Source organism: Atractosteus spatula, chromosome 3, assembly GCF_055471065.1.
Source record: "Atractosteus spatula isolate fAtrSpa1 chromosome 3, fAtrSpa1.hap1, whole genome shotgun sequence".
In the NCBI taxonomy this organism is placed as follows: Eukaryota; Metazoa; Chordata; class Actinopteri; order Semionotiformes; family Lepisosteidae; genus Atractosteus; species Atractosteus spatula.
Genome location: NC_142708.1, coordinates 10,737,191 through 10,754,703, shown reverse-complemented (window position 1 = coordinate 10,754,703; position 17,513 = coordinate 10,737,191). Strand labels below are relative to the sequence as shown.

Sequence of the window (17,513 nt, the reverse complement as noted above, 5' to 3'; positions counted from 1 at the left end):
TTACAACACTGTTTTGATAACTAATTATTGTTGTTGCTCTGTTTAACACAAAAGATACAACTATTACTAGTCGTGTACCCAATGCATAGACATGGAGATTTTGGCAATATACTGTATTAGTATAAAAGGAGGGTTAAGAAAATGTAGAATCTAGGGCTCTCGTTGCCTACGGTTTTCCTACACTTTACTGGGTGCCCACCGGCTGATGTCAGTGAAAGGCAAACGGATCTAAATTTAATTTTAAGTACCGTTTAACTACCGTTAATAAGGTGTGTTGCCTATAAAACAACTTTGGCTGCACACATTCTGAATATATAATTCTATCATTCATAATCAGAACATAAGAACATAAAGCTGTTCCTAACTAGATCATGTCAGGCATGTCATTTATGTCAATGGCATTCCAAAACCACTTGAAAAACGTCTCTGACACATGCTTCATTGGGATTAATATGATACTGGGGTAGTAATAAACTGGCGGTTTTTAGGATTTCTCCAGGTTCTCCTGTTTCTCTCCGCAATCCAAAGACATGCTTTCCATGTTAAATACTATCTCCAAATTGCCATCCGTATGTGTGTGTAATAAATGCATATAAGCTCTGAACTATAGTCCCGCCTTCAGCCTTATAGATGCCAGGCTTTACTCTGGATCACCAAGACTTTTTAAGGATAAAATGGTAACTTAAAATGTGTAGATGGATGATACTGAAGTGAAAGTTAATTTCATACAGGGGCAACTTAAGCACTAAATTGATATACTAAGAAGTCTAAGCCAAACAATCAGCAATTATACACTTGACACATATTTACAAAAAACTTAAAAGCAGAGAATATAAAGAATACAAATGACGTGGCAATGTACATCAGCTGTTTATTCAGGTGATAAGAACAATGCAATACTGTAACAACTATAATTAGTGAAAACACTGATGGGATCAGAATGGAAGATACTCATGTCTCTCACCTCAGGAGCAGTTTATGGTTAACAAATGCAGCAATTAGGATGAATTGCATTTATCCAGTGTTTTTCTACACAGGAGCACCCGTCACCTGCTAGCATGGTGTGTGGCCACCATCCCTACAAAGCAGAGCAGGCAGAGAAGTGAGAAACTGAATTAAAGAAGAATCTTTTGAAGGCTAGACTGTTCTGTCCCAGAGTCAAATCTAGCTAAGTCAACCTTCTCTTATAGACAGTGAAGGGATCTTTAATGAGTAAGTAATCAGGGCATCTTTTGAACATCTTATCTGAAGGATGACAGCCGTGTACTTCGATCCATCTTCCTGTAATAACATAACTCAGTTTTTTGCTGTTTGCTAGAGATTTTCCTGCTATCCCTCTTAAGCCTCAATTACAGAAGAGATAGGATTTAATGCTAATAAGAGTTTCTTTTTAAGGAATTTCCTACTCTGCAACACCATGCTGGGCCTTAAATCAGCTAGAATTTACTATTTATGACCACGGTCAATAAGATTATCCATATGTTTAAGACTTAAGCTTAAGCTTTGCCCTAACCAAGACTGCAATTAGACCTGGATTTCTTAAAGAATTTTTGAGAGTGTGAAAACAACTTATGCTTAACTCAATTATGCTTAAATTATGCAGCCAGGTAATTTAGTCTAAATTTATGAACGCTGTTAAATGCACACATTAAATATGCACTGAAACTATCCACATTATATACAAAAAGCAAGTTACAATTTGCAAAAGTATACAGCAGGCAGCAAAAAGCAATACTCAGAATGTTTTATAAGGAAACATCAGTCGTCGAGGTATAAAAAAGGCAGCCAAAATGCTACAAGCCATAGCAGGGAGAAAGGGTGCCATTCCCCACTGCTTACGTTCATCTGCTGCTAAGCAGTCTTTAGCTCGATTTCTGTGCCAGCAGTGTACTCAGCTTGATCTTTCCATCCATAGAGGCAGTGAGGCAGGTGCCACAGTCCATGGCAGAGCACCAGTCTACTGTGACCACAGGTGCTTTGTGGCCCCCAAGGGATAGAACACTCCCCAGGCTGCTCTCCCCCTCGTTCAGCTGCGAGAAAACAGACACACATGCTTAAGACTTCCTTCCACGTAGCTATGCAGTCTATGTGGTCATGTGCAAACGAGCCAAGTAGAAACTCCTTCCTTTTCTCTGTGATTCCATAAGGCAGTTTGGCACAGCAGTCCCAAAGGCTGTGCTTTTCTAGATACGGTCTGTGAGCCATGACTGCTCTGTACTTTCAGAGCCAGTACTGGAATATTGATCCACAGTGAGTTAACAGGAATGAAGGCACCTCAAAAGGCCGAAGAAACCTGATGGGCAAGAGTCTTGCTATTTTTGTAATCGAGCAGACTTATATGGTGGAATTCAGAACAGGAGAAACAAACCACAACCTGTCTGGGGTCTTTCTGAAAATATACTACCACCCATCATGCTTCCTCTTGCACTTGGTGACAATTACCAAGAGACAAAGCCTGTCTCTTCACCTCTTCTGATCTTGTACAGACTGGCACTACGTTTGTACCTGAAGATCTGCATCAGATATTTCGAGAACACTTGGCAAAGTCTTTCACACCAGAGACAGTGCGACCCGTGAAATGAAATGATTTTATAAGTCACACTTTCTGAAGAAACATTTCGAAAACCTCTTCAAGGTTTCAATTATATGGCCCTCAGATATAAAATAATATAATATATAAATAATGCACACAGTGCTGGTTTGTGAGTCATAAGGCTCAAAATTTCATTCACTTTCTGATCAGTCGTTGAAACCTAAAACAAATGTGACAAAAACTGAACTGCGTTTTAACCGGAAATGAATAAACATCTAAAGGACGATTTGTGCACAGACTACGTCAGTTGTTTGTCCCTGACAGATGCTCACACAGGTGAGGGTCTTACCCTGTAGATGAGGCCCCCTGTGCTGGAGCAGGTGAGCACGTGGTTTCCCTCTGAATCAAAAGCGAAAAGCCGCCCACGGGGAACCTGCACCTGCTTGTACCCACTGTACCCCGAGAGCACAAAGGGTCCAGTGGCGTCCTGGGGCAGGTTATACTCCGACTGCTTCACGCCACTTCGGTGGATATTCCACTGGATGAACTGAGAGACAAGGGGACAGAGCTGAGATAAGGTTCCGCTTCAGTCTCCCAGTTATCTGATCTGAACAGAAGTAGCAGGAACATCAGCCAGGAAACAGCTGTGCAATAAACACAAGTCTTTAAGTGTGCCTCTCTCACTGTATTCTGATGACTCATAGATGCACAGATCCAAGTTTCAGGGACCTGGTTTTAGTCTGTAGACTGAAGCACTAAAGAATTAAGATTCATATTTCTAATCAGAATACAATCAACTGCTGCAGTTAAATTTATTCATTACGAACAAAACAGTCAACACTCTTTTCCATAGGTATTTTATCCTGGCAGTGGTGGGTAACTTTGGCAGGGAAAAAAAAGGCCCACAGTTTTATCCCCAACATGTCTGAATCAAGCTCCACAGTCTCCTCATGCGTCTATGAATAATAAAACAAATAAGCAGTGTGCTCCCCAGAAATGCTAACCAGGTTTCCACAGAGTAGGGTGGAATTGTCTCCTTGTTGCTTTTAAATCCTTCTTCACTTCAAATCACATAAAGTGGGTGACTAGTTCTCTCTTTGAAAGTTACTCATTCATCAATGTATTATAATAAAAAAAATGTAAGCTTCTTTTACTCAAAAGTTCAAAAGCATATTTTTCCCTGAGTGACAAGACATTTTCTGCCACCACAGCTGTGCCATTTTTACTTGGCAAACTGCACAGTGCAGGAGCAGTAAATAACTGGAATGAAAATGTTATCCATTTCTTGTATACAAATCCAAAACCAGAACTGAATCAAATTCAACGTAAACATACGTTTCAACCCAATCCATTGTGAGAAAACACTACTATATTTTGTGTTTAGAGATATCCAAACACAGGAGTGAATTGTACATATTTCCCTTTTTTACTGGGCTTTAATAGGTCCCTGAATAAACAAGTTGGCTTTACGCAGAAGAGTTGCCTACTCTAAGTCAGCGTACGTCCCCTAGGTGTTCCGTAACCCCTCACACAGTGTGACTATGTGTGTGAAGTTCACATGAGTTAAACTGTACATGGTGAGTTGCTAAAACCCAATAGCTTGAAGTTCACTTCTTGGTTTGCTAGCTTCACTTTAAATTATGACTCATTTGGAAATTTTTTCCTATATCACTAAATCACCTGCTTAAAGTTAATGGAATTTTAAATTGTTTTAATTGACGAAGTACTATTATAATGCACCATCAGCGTCTGGCCAGTTCCTGCCCTTTCATTTTATTCATGCTGAACAGGGAATTAGCACTTCAAACCAACTGAAACAAAGAACAAATCATTACACACGATGCATATAACTGGATAAGACATTTAAAAGACCGAAAAACAGCAGTGAATTTGATTTTAATCAGGCTTGCTCTGCTGCGCGGGGTATTCTCACCTTGCCATCTTCGCCAATGCTGAAGACCGTGTTCTCATCATAGCTGAACTCCACAGAGTACACCTCTCCATCATGGGCCTTCCAGCTCATTGCACTCTCGTACCGCTGCATGTCTGGAGAAATACAGGGGAGTCTCTCTCAGAACTACAGCCACAACAGACAGGGCGACACAGGCCTGCCTTCACCTGAATAGGCTATTGTGCAAAAGCTCAAATACAACACAACCCCCCCAGACCTTCAAATGTAAACTACTTCGTATGCAACTTTATATATCAGGATTTATACATTCAACATTTTTATTTAATTGTATGTAATACTTCAGCAAGGGTGTTTGCATGTTAGCACGGATGTGCTTTAGCAGGGCTACAAATCTGGGGCTTGAATCTGTCATGCAATTCTAAAACTCAGAATGCTCTTCACTTTCTAAAGGGTGCAGATGTTACAATATGAAGTTTAGAGGCAGAAGAACTACTACTTACCAAACAGGCGAATTATGCCATCTGCTGCTCCCGTTACCAGCAGGTTCCCATTGTGGTTAAAGGCTGTACAGTTTATTGCCACTGGCCCAGGCTCAAGTGAAAACTGGAGCTAAAATCAATCCAATTCACAAAATCAATACATAAGGATTCCTTTCCCGAAAGCCCCCGTCTTGATTTCATCAAAGCCACTCCACACAAGTTTGATTTGAAATCTTTAACAATACTAAAAACATTCGCTAGCTTGCAAACTGGCCCAGGCTCAAGAGGAAACTGGAGCCAAAGGAGGATAACTGAAAAACAATACAGGTACTGAAATGAAATGCACAACAATTACGTGTACGATTTCTTCATCTACATTTAAAAACCTTTCTCCAAAGACGTTCTTCAATGACAGAAAACAAGGCTGAATCTCGGTTTTAAAACGTGTTCTTTAAGAATTCAACTTTCAGCTGCGACTGTGTAATGGAAGTGACAGAAGCCAGTCCAGCCCTCCGCCCTGAAGTGGGGAACGGTTTTGAAAGGCCTGGTCAGGCTGCAGTCAGCCCCTCATCACCATCAGGCCAGTACCTGCTGTTTGACGGTCTTGGTGTCCCACAGCAGCAGCTGTCCGGAGACGGCGGCTCTCCCCCCGCTGTCAGGCAGACTTCCCGACCGAGGGCTGTGAGCGGCTGCTGAGCAAACGAACGAGGTCCCACTGGGGCTGCAGGCCAGGGAGAGGATCCTGAACAGCAGGTGATGGAAAGGAGCAGTGAGTATCAGCTGGCTTCTTCTTTAATTAAATCCTAACTTAATGAATGTGCTGCAGCGTCTTCTTTATCACTCCTTTTGGTTGCTGCCCTCACTTTACCGCTTGTTGGGGGTCAGTAATTAGAGGAACAGCACCTGGTGAAAAACCCATTCTTGACAGGAAGGGGGCGTAGGGGATAAGCTCTGTTTCATGTCTCACGCCACTGCTATAGCCTCAGATTAAATAACTGGCCTGTTGTGTGCTCAGAGTAAGGCCATACACACTCTCACTTCATTTCCAAAAATTAGCCATTACGGAGCTGGTGTAAATGTTAAAAAAATACATGTATCCAGTCCTGGGTGCGTCAATAAATGCAAAACGGCACCTCCTGACTTAAAAGCCCACCTTGGATGCAGGTCATCAATTGTCATTTCATACAGGTTCTTCTTGGCTTCTGTGTCATACAGTCGCACTGTCCCTACACCACTTCCCAGCAACAGCTGAAAAAAGTACACACACAGATGACACTGGAAATAAAGTGACTGACAATTAATTACTGTTACTGCCACTCCCAAAAATCTATATGCATAGCTCATTCTCACTTACAATTTAAAATGATGCAGGGTAATTCTCTTTAAAAATGAGGATTTAGAACAAACCATTTTTTACTTTTTAATGTCGGACATTCTGCTACAGCTATACTACATAACAATAAAGTAGTACATGTGAATTCAAATATTATACCATATGTTAAAGAAAATTATAATTCCATCAGTGCTTGTGGCTATAATGAATGAAAACCTGAGCAAAATACAACACCCTGGGCAGAAGTTAAAGAAAATATGTTTTATTCACTACAGTGGAGGTTTTATATTTAAAAAATTAACAACACTATTAATGACATTGATAGATAAATATAAAATTAATAAATAAATTGATAGAGACAGCACACAGTAAAGACTAACATCTGCTGCTATAATGATTCCTCTATATTCCACATATATTTTTATAACTGTTCATATAAACTTGTCTGTACATGGACATGCAGTATATATTCAGGGTTTCCCACTGTAGCATACAGACCAGGCAGGCCTCCTGGACAAAAATTGTCACAATCTGGCCAATTTGAACACTGCTTATTTAACACTGTTTTTGTGGTGTCTTGTTTCCTCTATGTTATGATTGTCTCAATAAAGCAGCTCACTTAAGATGATAATCTGACTGAAAAGAAAACGCCGCTACACAATTACCAGTCTATCTGGCTTGGTGGCCCATTCCAGTGACAGAAGAGGAGACTTGGACATGATTGTGGCCTTGGTTTGCATCATGGGGTTAAAGGACCAGACCTTGATGACACCATCGATATCAAGACTTGCCACTCTCCTCCCAGAGCAGTCAACCCTAAGAGAGGGAGAAAGAATAAAAAAATCACAAACCAGGGGAAAGTGGGAGATCAGGCAGACTGATATGACAAAAAAAGATGGGATATTTTAACACCAAGAAAAGCATTTGTGCAATAGCTAAAACCAAAAGAAAGAGAAAGATAATGTTCACATGTGCATGCAATTATAGTGAACAAAGAGCCGCAAAAATGTTCAAATTAAAATTTTGCATATCACCAGAAACTAAACATTCTTTACTGAATCAAAAAGAAAAACATGAAAACAGTAGGCCATTTGCAACCTAATTATCAAATAACTGCAAAGCTAGCTTGAAAATCACTCTCGTAAAAACAAACTAAGCAATACAGTCACAATTAACCATGTTCAACAAATATTATGCACACCAATAATTTTATAAGTAAAAAAAATCAGTCATTTATGAGGAAGAAACATAACTTTGGAGCCCACCTGCAGTGCATGATGGAAGAGTGGTGCTCTCCATACTCCTCTTGGCTCAGCTTAATAAAGGGCTGTTCCACCGAACCACTCCCCTCCCCGGAGACCCGCATTTGATTGGTCGGTGAATCCGTCTGGTCATCAGGGTGTGGTTCTGCATCTGAACTCTCGCCTCTCTTCTCAAAGCCCTAAGGGACAGAACGTTTGTAGTAATTCACCATACTGTAAATTTAGAAGTTTGATACCTGAGCAGATCCTGCTGCCCTGTTATCCCATGTGAGAACATCAATCACCAGGTCACTTATAATAATAACAACTGCTTACACGTATATAGCACTTTTCTAGACACTCCACTCAAAGAGCTTTATAGGTAATGGGGACTCCCCTCCACCACCACTAATGTGCAGCCCCCACCTGGATGATGCGACGGCAGCCATAGTGCACCAGAACGCTCACCACACATCAGCTATCAGTGGGGAGGAGAGCAGAGTGATGAAGCCAATTCATAGAATTGACCTCATTACTCTGACTGATGACGACTGATTATAGTGTAATCAGTCATAGCATAATGACCTGATGATCAGCTAGATCAATGGTTCTATTGGTAGACTCTGTCACTCAATAAATCTAATCAACAGCAGTAATGTGGGCACTGAACCCAGGATAACAAGGCCAAGCAGACAGCTTGCTTAATGCAGAAACACTGTGGCACAAACAATCAACTTAATTCTGACAAAAATTTTGGATGTCACAAACCAAACTAGTCATTTAAGAAGAATAACTGTGCAGACTGCAGTGGAACCCATGTGCTCTGGGATATAGAGCCTAGACCAGGAGGAATTTATATTTTGTTCTCTAATCAGTGTTTCAGCACACAGACAGGATTCCCGGAGAGTTCACAATAACCGGTGAGTATTGGTGCTTGTAAGCTGGTCACCTGAGCTGGAGGTTTGGAGAGCAGCTCTTTTCTTTCCTTCTCATGCTCCTGGTGCCGCCTCTGTCGAGGGTGACCAGAAGCCTGGTCATTTGTTCCTGCTCCACTTGGCCCTGCCTTTGAATCCTTAGATGTCAGGGCCTCCTTTGATTTCAAAGCCTGAAATACGAAACACTTTTCATAAAGACCCCTTTCATAAATTCTGCTAAGCTATTATTTTACTCTTATTGGCATAACAATTGAAAGTAGAAACAAGGCACATTTCTGCTTCTGCAACCAAATTTGCTTTTAAAGGGAAACATTAAAAGACAAAGGGTTCACACCATTTTCTCCAGTTTTTTAAAAGTCTGTGTATTGAACACAATTCTGAAGAGCAGTGATTTTCAACTAATATTAACAGTGAAGGATATTGTCTTCTTCCTTTGAATGGAAGAGGTGAGAAAGACCAAGTGCAGATGGGGACCGAGAGCAAAACGTCTCATGTAGCAACAGCTCCTAACATCAAATCCTTAAATATTAGTTACAAATTTACTCCTGTTACGCTGAAAACAATACCGTGGTTAATGGAACTTTAACAGCACTCAACGGTGTGCTGTAATAAGACTGAACTCCAAAACAAAGCCTAAACTTACTTGGCTGGCTGCGGTGTCCCTCCGCCCCATGGAGGCCTGTGTTGGCGAGGACCCAGCTCCCTGGGGTGTCCTGCCAGGTGCCCGCTTTCCTTGAGGGAGGAACGTAGAGAGGAAAGAGCTCCCTCGTGGCTGGCTGGCTAGGCTAATGCTCCGCTGGCTAGACACCAAATCCCTTCAGAAAAAACAATGAAGGTACGCCAGCTACTGAGAAAGTTCTTCGTTTTTTGTCATTTGAACGTGCTCATAATACGTCTGGTTCATCGGTGATCGAGGGAAGTGCCTGAAATGGTTGCAGGGCAATGTATGTACTTTGAGATGTAAAAAGGCCCTTGGCTTTCCCTGCAAGATCAGACAGCCTCATTCACGTTGTCAGCTCAGGTTGTGTGGAGTAAACTTAAAATTATACCGCCATTTTCTGCATAAAAATGAACGTCATTTACTGAAAACCGTGAATTCTTCCGGCTCTTACTGAGTGACTCAGACTCAGCAAGTCAACTGGCACCTTAGGAATGCGGAGGGAACCTCCTGACCTTCAAGGTTCACTTCAGTTGTTATCCATGACTACGTGAGGGAGTTTTCAGCCATATTCTTTGTCAAAGGAAAGATGCTTATGAAGCAAAAACTATAAGAACAAAATCAGATTTTTTCTACTTATCTGTACAACGATTACAAATATATATTTTGGCATTTTAACCACAAACACAGAAACTGCCGGTTGGACAAGTTCAGTACCAGTCCACGATTGAGCTCACAAAACAAACTGACATTTTTTAAGCTAGGCATACTAACAGTTTCTGTTTACCCATAGGAAGTACATGAGTTCATGCAGAACCAGTGACAAGTGCAAACGTTTAAGTGAAAAATAAGTTTCCTTATTTGTCATGTAATCCAGCCTTCATGTATGTAGAGGAAAAGGTAGTAAATGTCAACATTTCTTTCCTCTATTCATCATAGCTCTCCCCCCCTTTCCTGGGTTTTTCCATTTATGAAGCCAGTTCCCATCCTCACAGCTCACTGTCTCCCAGGCGGTCCATGTTCTGTACATAAGAGGGCAGTTTGTGATGCACCACATCCTCATCTCTTTTCTGCCGCGGCTGTTCTGCCTGCAATGCAAACACCTGTAAAGAGGAGGAGAAAAGACCAAAGTTATGCCACAATGCCCCTGCCACCTACAGTATATGACGCTTATCACCTAGACTTGCTCCAGATACATACTAAATATCAGCCCAGATGGGCTGTGTACGTGCACTCAAAACCATGAATCTATATTCTCTTTGCACTTTGAACACAAACAAGCAGGGTTTTGGATCGGGGTTTTTTATTCCTTAATGGCAGATGCCTCATCTCTTTAAATTAGATCTGTCTCCTGCCTCATGTAATACATAATGATCCACAACAGATTATAATGATTGCTAATCATCATATTGTGGAATGGCAATTACAAAAGAAAGGCCAAATAAATCATTCCAATTCTGCTATATTGGGTTGTGTAATGTTTATGAAGGATCACAACAGCGGGTTCGTCTAATTCAAGTAAAACATTACCTGTTTTTCAGCTTGCCAATGCGTGAGACACTACACTGTGACAGATGAGGTATACCTAAGATGCAGCTAAAACGGGAGAAATGTCTACCAGCTAAGCACACCAGCTCTTCTTCAGTAGAGTTGGAAAAGGGCAATCTCACTGTCAGTCTCACCCAGGTGCCACACTGACATTATCCAGTGGAAACCACTGACCTGGTGTCACTGACCAGTGGTTACAAATGATCTGGCATCTCAACGTTTACCCATCCACAACAGATCATTTAATACATACAGCACTCAATAGGAAATGTCTATATTTAAGAGTACTTACGTTTAAACTATGAGTTTAACAGCCTATCCACCGAAATCAAAATGTTTAAGTTAGGTGTTTTAATACATGGTTTCCAAATGTTTGCTAGCTCTGTCATTCTGACCAGTATCCACAGAGGACTACCAAACTAATTTCACTCAGAATCAAATTCTGAAATGAGTGTGAAGCACACATGGGATCTCCTATGGTCTGCACAACTGTCCAGCCCAACTTCCTTACCGTCTGACGCAGCAGCTCGTTCTCCTCTTGAATGGCACCACTTCTCTGTACCTCCGCATCAAAACTCAGGAGCACTGGCAGGGGTGGGTGGGTCAAGGAATCAAACCCAGAACTTCCCAAAGTGGCAATACATACTAAATATCAAAAACGTATTACTCTATTTATACGTGTAAACTATTTTTTATAGAAAAGTGAAGTAGACAGATTTGGGTTATTGATTAAATCTGTCTGGCACCATTTTGATTATCGAGGACAGATGGTGATAAACTGTCCTCGATAGCCGTGACGGCTTATTTTGGCACAGGTGATAGGCAATCTAACCTGTTAAATGTCAAACATGGTGAAAATCCAGAAAGAAAGGGAAAAAACTATATACCTCACAAAGAACAATGCCTTTATGCCCTTGGTATGTCATAAGGTGAACTACATCAGTGCAGTTTTACTTATATCTAAGGCTCAAAGACCAGTGAACAGACGCTTTTAGCGCAGACTCTACAAAAGGCATGGGACCATAACACGTGAGACAGCATCTGAAATCTAGTGCAAAGCATGCATCACAGATATGCAGCATGTACTATTTTCTGTGGATGACACACATGCTACTCGCCTGTAACAATCACAGCAGGTGCTACAGCTGATCAACTTTGTGGATGACAAATCGGAAAAATGAATCTATCCATGTCATGTCTATTCAATAAAATGTCAGTGAATCTGCCATAAAAAGATGCCGTTTCCACGATAATTGTGAGTTAACTGCAGTTATAAGTGAGAGGTTTCTTTTCATGCTGAGTTGGAAAAGAACCTGTTGATGCGTGAATTTTGAAGCTGCTTTGCCAAATGAGTTCTCCAAGAGGAGTTTTATTGAAAAAAACATGAAAATGTAAACGAAACTCATTTTTCAAAGTGTATAGCATTTATCATCCTGACACTACAAAGGAAAATTCCATCTAAAGAAATCAAAATAGTCTGAGCGTTGAGATATTACATTCAAATTTTCAAAATTCTCAAAGGCACCAATAAAGTTAACCCAGCAGATTTCTTTAGAATGAACAGTGAGACACAAACAAAGGACACAGGTCGAAAACATTTAAAGGGAAGGGCTTTTAAAACTGAGAATAGCTGGCACTTCTTTACCCAAAAGGTTGTGGGTGTATGGATCAACTTGTTAACAATGTTGTTAAAACCAATGCTGTCATACAACCTCTATTTTTCATAAAACAGATAAATATTTAGAAAAAAAATTAACATCTAAAATGCTATAACTAATTTTGATTGTCTATATAAGAGACATGGAAATTGCACAGATCAAATGCAAAACTAAGACCACGTATTAATAAAATGAAAATCTGCTCAAATTCTTTAAGAAAACCAATAACTGAAATGTCTGGAGCATGGAGTAGTGGAGCATGTCATTCGTATCGTGAACACGCCAGTGAGGGAAAGTCACTGCACAGTACCATGCCAGCCGGGGGCAAAAGGATATGCATACACTGGAAGAGCACACTGAGGAAGTTGTGCAGAGAAACCAGGAAGGTGTCAGCCCACTGGCGGGAGAAGTAGGGGGCAAACGTGGGGTTCTGCTCAGGGGTGGGGATAAAGGGAAGGACAAACCAATCACGCCATTCTGCCTGGCCCTGCAGCTCCACCGCCTGCTTCTGAAAAAACTCCTGCGTTTTCTCAAGGCGGTTGGACTGGAAGAGCAAAAGAAATCGAGAGACACCAGAGATGAAGTCCCAGAAAGACATCACACCAGCGACATTCACAAAATTAAGGCAGCTAGAAACATTTTTATACACCAAAAGAGTTAAACTGATATTATTGAGATTACATTATCATGTATCCCCCTTTTGCCTTCTGTGATCCTCAATACTTTCTCCATTTTTAAAATCTCTGCACTTACTGTTTTCCTATTGCACACACAGATCTAGCGTGGTTCATCCTGCACAGCTGAGTAAGGTATACTTTTTGGGCATAATGTGAAAAATCAAACAATATAAGCAAAAACCCACATATACACAGGTAAGGTGCCATTACCAAGATACACACAGCATACCGGAAACCGTCAATTTTATAATCAACACTTAAATCATTAGAGTACATTCAGTCAATAACCATCTCAAAAAGAATAACCTGTCTTCTAAATGATGCCACATTTGGAACTAGGTACATTATTTTAGAACTCGAAGTATAAATTCAGGAATTTACCAGAATGATGGCCACTTACTTGTAAGAATCACTACTACAACATAGTATGCACTGTAGCAGTAGTAATAGGGGAAATAACTCACATTTATGTTACAGGAGTTATCAGCAAGATGTTCATACACATTAAGGACTAAACCTTGTGCTGAGGAGAAATAGTACCTGCACTGTGTAGACAAGGTAGTAACGGAAGAGGCTGGTCCTTAGCTTGTTCACAGTCGGGCGGTAGATATCCTCCAGTCGGCTGAAGAGGCGGCGATCCAAGTAACCCCAGTACTCTCGCAGCGCAGCGAGATCATAGCTCTGGACGAACTGCTGGAGCTGGTCAATGATTTTATCCACCTGCACAAGAGCCGACAGCCTCAGTCACTCGTTCCGATATTCCACGAGTAGGCATACAATAAAAATACAATGAAGAACCACAGCTTGAATTCTTCCTGAACACGGCAAAGAACTCCAGAATGGATGTGCGCTGACTGAACAACAGGATCTAAAACAGCTATTACAGCCATGAAATTAAGGCTTACTTCTATGGTTGTATTCTCGTAAGGTATGGATTTGTATCATTAAATTACTTACTTCAGAGACATCTTAAAGACACCGAGCAGTACATGTGAAGAGCGTCTTTTTAAACGCTACGTTTTACTACGAGAGCATTTTATCAACATTTATTCCACTGCAAGCTGCCTTTAAGGACCTTTCTTTCACCGTTTGCGGTGCTTCCAAAGTTCACATAACAACGACCGCGTCCAAAACCAAAATTTCAGATAAGGCAGTCAGCTGCAAATACTTTAAGGTCAACCTACTCGGAATCCCTTTTCTCTGTCAGCTTTAATTTCAGCATCTAGGTGTTTCAGAGTGCTTGTAAAACCACGGTATATCAAGTACTCCTTCACAAGTTCGTCAGTCCTCTCCACCGCAGACCCCATAGCGTCCTGACGCTGTGAAAACAGGGAAACCATTCAGTTTTAATCGACGGTGACAGAGTAGATGGTGCAAGTGCATTTTCATTTTAAAATAAACGGGAAAGGGAATTATCATCAGAGATCGCAGCGGTTCATTCTTGAATGAAGCACACGACTTTTATTTCCTATTGGTATTGAGTCAATGTTAACTTTTTTATTAGATAAACTAGTAGTATTTAGGTATTCAGTAGCGATATTCAGTAATAGGAAAACAGCACAAATCTAGTAAATCCAGCACAGATCAATAAAAAACTAGTGGCGTAAATGACAGGTTTTTCATCATTTTTAATTTCGTCAGAGACGTGAAACATGTCATCACCAACTTCAATAGATCCAATGATTGGTTAAATGCTTTTAAAACGCCTAATACACGCCCGTGAACGCATTTTTCTCCACTCTTGGTTCGTAAGAGCATGCTTTTTTCGGTGGTCAAATTAAAACATTAAGAAAACATCATATTTGAATTTACTTACCTACCAATGTTCCTGTGAGCTTCAATAAGCATCAATCCTTGTTATCTTCACTTCCTCTTCTCGTTGTTTTTGCCTTTCACGTGACTGAAGCTGGCGAAGATCATGTGACAAAGGAAAACCTTCACACAAATGTGACCACGTGCCGGTGAGTGGGAGAGTTGAAACTGCAGCCAGTCCTAGAGGAAGCAACACTGCTAAAATAACCAAATAGATTCATGCATGATGTAAATGTGTTTTGTTACAGTATAAAAAGGTACCATGCATCAGATTTGATAAACATCGTTTATTAACAATAACTTGAAGCTTAGGGTAAAAGACTGCTTGATATTTTGATTTTTTTAGCATGTCTTTTGTCGCATGATGCAAAATAATTATTGTAATTATAATAATCGGTATAGGTAAAATAACATAAATGTTTGTGCTGTTTTTAAAATGCGATATTGTGAAGGCACTGAAATGACAGATGTGCTATCATCTTACAAAAAGTTCTTTCAAGCTGAAACATGAAAGCTGAGTTAGTGCTACAAAAAGCTATCAAATAAAAAAGTTGTAAAGTTTTACTAAGTAACCAAAATATTTTAACGATTTAATTTGAAAAAATAAATGATCAGTTTGAAAAAATAATCGTACATCTAAGAGAAGTAGGACTGATTAATCAGTGAGTTTTGACTACATTTTTATGGATGTCTGCTGTATTAGCAGTTTTCCAGTTCATAGGAATAACTTGTCTCAAAAGGCTACTGGATTTGTTGAAGGCCTATGAATAACATCTCTTATTTCTTATCATTACTTACACAATCAGGAACCCGGAAATTTGTTGATCTTAAGAGCTTCTAGTATGTGTAATATTTCTGTTTCTCCTATTTTAAAGTTACTGACTGTTTTTTTAATAAAGAATTTTCTTTAACATGAAAAAGACGGGACTTTCCTTAGCCTGAGAATATTACGAGGAATTAGAGGAATTGTCTCCTCTTGTGAGTTAGCGAAGATGAAAAGGGGGCGGTGTGCTCTGTAGCACATTCTGACCTCTCTGCCACCAAGCCACAGGCGCTGAATGAATCAGTCCATCTCTGGATACGGAACAGTGAACATGACTAGGGTACATGTATTAACAAGTAGGTGTTAATACGTAAAAGCCTTCCACTCTGCTTCTAAGACCGATAAGGAGGAAAATAAAGAATGAAAAAAAATAGTTCAAGTAGGTAGCTGTGTCAGCATGTGTAGGCTGCAAAGGAGCAAGATAAGATAAGATCACTTTATTGGCCATATACAATTTCTTGTATTAGGAATTTGTCTTTTTGCATACCCCAGCTTGCTCTCCCTGAGACACACAGACAGGGAGAGAAGCCTGGCGTCAGAGCGCAGGGTCAGCCATTTATATGGCGCCCCTGGAGCAGTTGGGGTTAAGGGCCTTGCTCAGGGGCCCAACGGAGTAGGATTCCTCTGCCAGCCACGGGATACAAACCGGCAACCTTCCAGCCACAGGCGCAGATCCTTAGCCACAGAGCCACCGCAGTAAAGGTTTATTCCATCCTGAAGAGAGAAGAGAAGAAACATAACTTTTTGGCTGTGGAGCCTTCTTTGGGTGTGAATGGCTGCCCACCCAACGAAGGCTCCAGAGCCGAAACGTTGTGTTTCTTTTCTTCTCTCTTCAGCATGGAATAAACCTTTACTTGTTTCTATAAAAACCAAAATATAACCTTAGATCTAGGTGACATAGCGAGGTTTTAAAACATAGATGCATGTATCTTTTTTTTTAAAAGACTTGTGAATGCCGTTTAATTGACACAGACTTACATAATTATATCACATCTTTTGATTGTAATATTTCAGTATTTTTTCTGTGTCTGAAATAAAATGGAGGATAAAACATAATGAAGCTGTGTCCAACAGGGGGCATAATTGTCTAGGAACACCTTTTTCCTAGGTTCCACACAACAACCTCCTTTGCTCTCTTCTTGTGTTATTCTGTTAGTACAGGGTGTTCATATCTGCAGCAATAAAAATGGCACAACTTTGTTATGACAGGAGAAGTGTCAGTTTATGTAAATGCACATGAAAATCAGACTGCTTCCCTTTGGACTTCCTTTGTTCCAGAATCAGTAACTGTTAATACTAATCCATTTTATGCTGTTCCCATCTGCCAATCAAAGTTTCACTGTTTGAACAAAATAGTGTTTAGTTAAGTAAGGATTCTTTGATGGAACGCTTGAAAAAATATCACATTATTAATTTAAACAACATTTTAATTTACAGATTTCTGATCAGCCACAAATTAAGCAAGAAAATCAATGCTCTACCTACGTAAGTTTTGACCATATCCATGGAAACAGAAAAGAATGCTTCTTCGTACATTAAGGATTTATTGTCACATTTTGTCTGCTCAAAAGCTGGCATTTACACTCATCATGCACTGCCTTTTCCAGTCACAACAATACGGGACTGAGGTGGGAAAGGGCCAGAAATTTCTATGTGGAAATGTATGTCAGTAAGCTGTGGTTTTCCTTCATTGTTTCCTGTCCTACAAAACAAAGAAATATTTTTAAAGAATATTAATTTACACTGGATTAACTCGGCTCTAGACACTCTAGCTTTTAAAGATTGTTTGCACAAACTAAACTGAAAATGGATTTGTGTTTGTATTTGTGTATCATGCAATGCCTGTAGGTATCAGGTATGTATTAGCAAAAAGGTCATATGTACCGTAAATGAAATAAGGAATG

The 17,513-nt window shown here is 40.2% G+C and overlaps 1 protein-coding gene across 2 annotated transcripts; it reads right to left on the bottom strand.

Annotated features, from left to right (window-relative positions):
• Window positions 1-851: 851 nt before the first annotated feature.
• On the bottom strand, window positions 852-14,872 carry wdr91 (WD repeat domain 91). 2 transcript variants are annotated; one of them, XM_088910558.1, is made up of 16 exons: window positions 14,791-14,872; window positions 14,159-14,293; window positions 13,515-13,694; window positions 12,635-12,841; window positions 11,151-11,234; window positions 10,085-10,194; window positions 9,077-9,248; window positions 8,448-8,603; window positions 7,523-7,698; window positions 6,923-7,073; window positions 6,078-6,172; window positions 5,513-5,666; window positions 4,946-5,054; window positions 4,467-4,579; window positions 2,883-3,080; window positions 852-2,030 (listed from the first exon to the last, which is right to left on the bottom strand). In XM_088910558.1, the coding sequence occupies exons 2-16, from the start codon at window positions 14,279-14,281 to the stop codon at window positions 1,863-1,865; spliced, it is 2,196 nt and encodes a 731-aa protein (XP_088766684.1). In that variant the 5' UTR covers window positions 14,282-14,293; window positions 14,791-14,872; the 3' UTR covers window positions 852-1,862. The 2 variants fall into 2 exon arrangements, with proteins under 2 accessions (XP_088766684.1, XP_088766685.1); XM_088910559.1 differs by having other exon boundaries at window positions 14,795-14,852.
• Between the last annotated feature and the right edge of the window lie 2,641 nt (window positions 14,873-17,513).

Coding starts and splice junctions, on each gene's coding strand:
- wdr91 (XM_088910558.1), bottom strand. CDS start 14,281: ATGGGGTCTGCGGTGGAGAGGACTGACGAACTTGTGAAGGAGTACTTG. Junction 12,842..13,514: donor ACCTTGTCTACACAGTGCAG/GTACTATTTCTC, acceptor TTGCTCTTCCAG/TCCAACCGCCTTGAGAAAAC. Junction 7,074..7,522: donor TCTTCCATCATGCACTGCAG/GTGGGCTCCAAA, acceptor TCCCTCTCTTAG/GGTTGACTGCTCTGGGAGGA.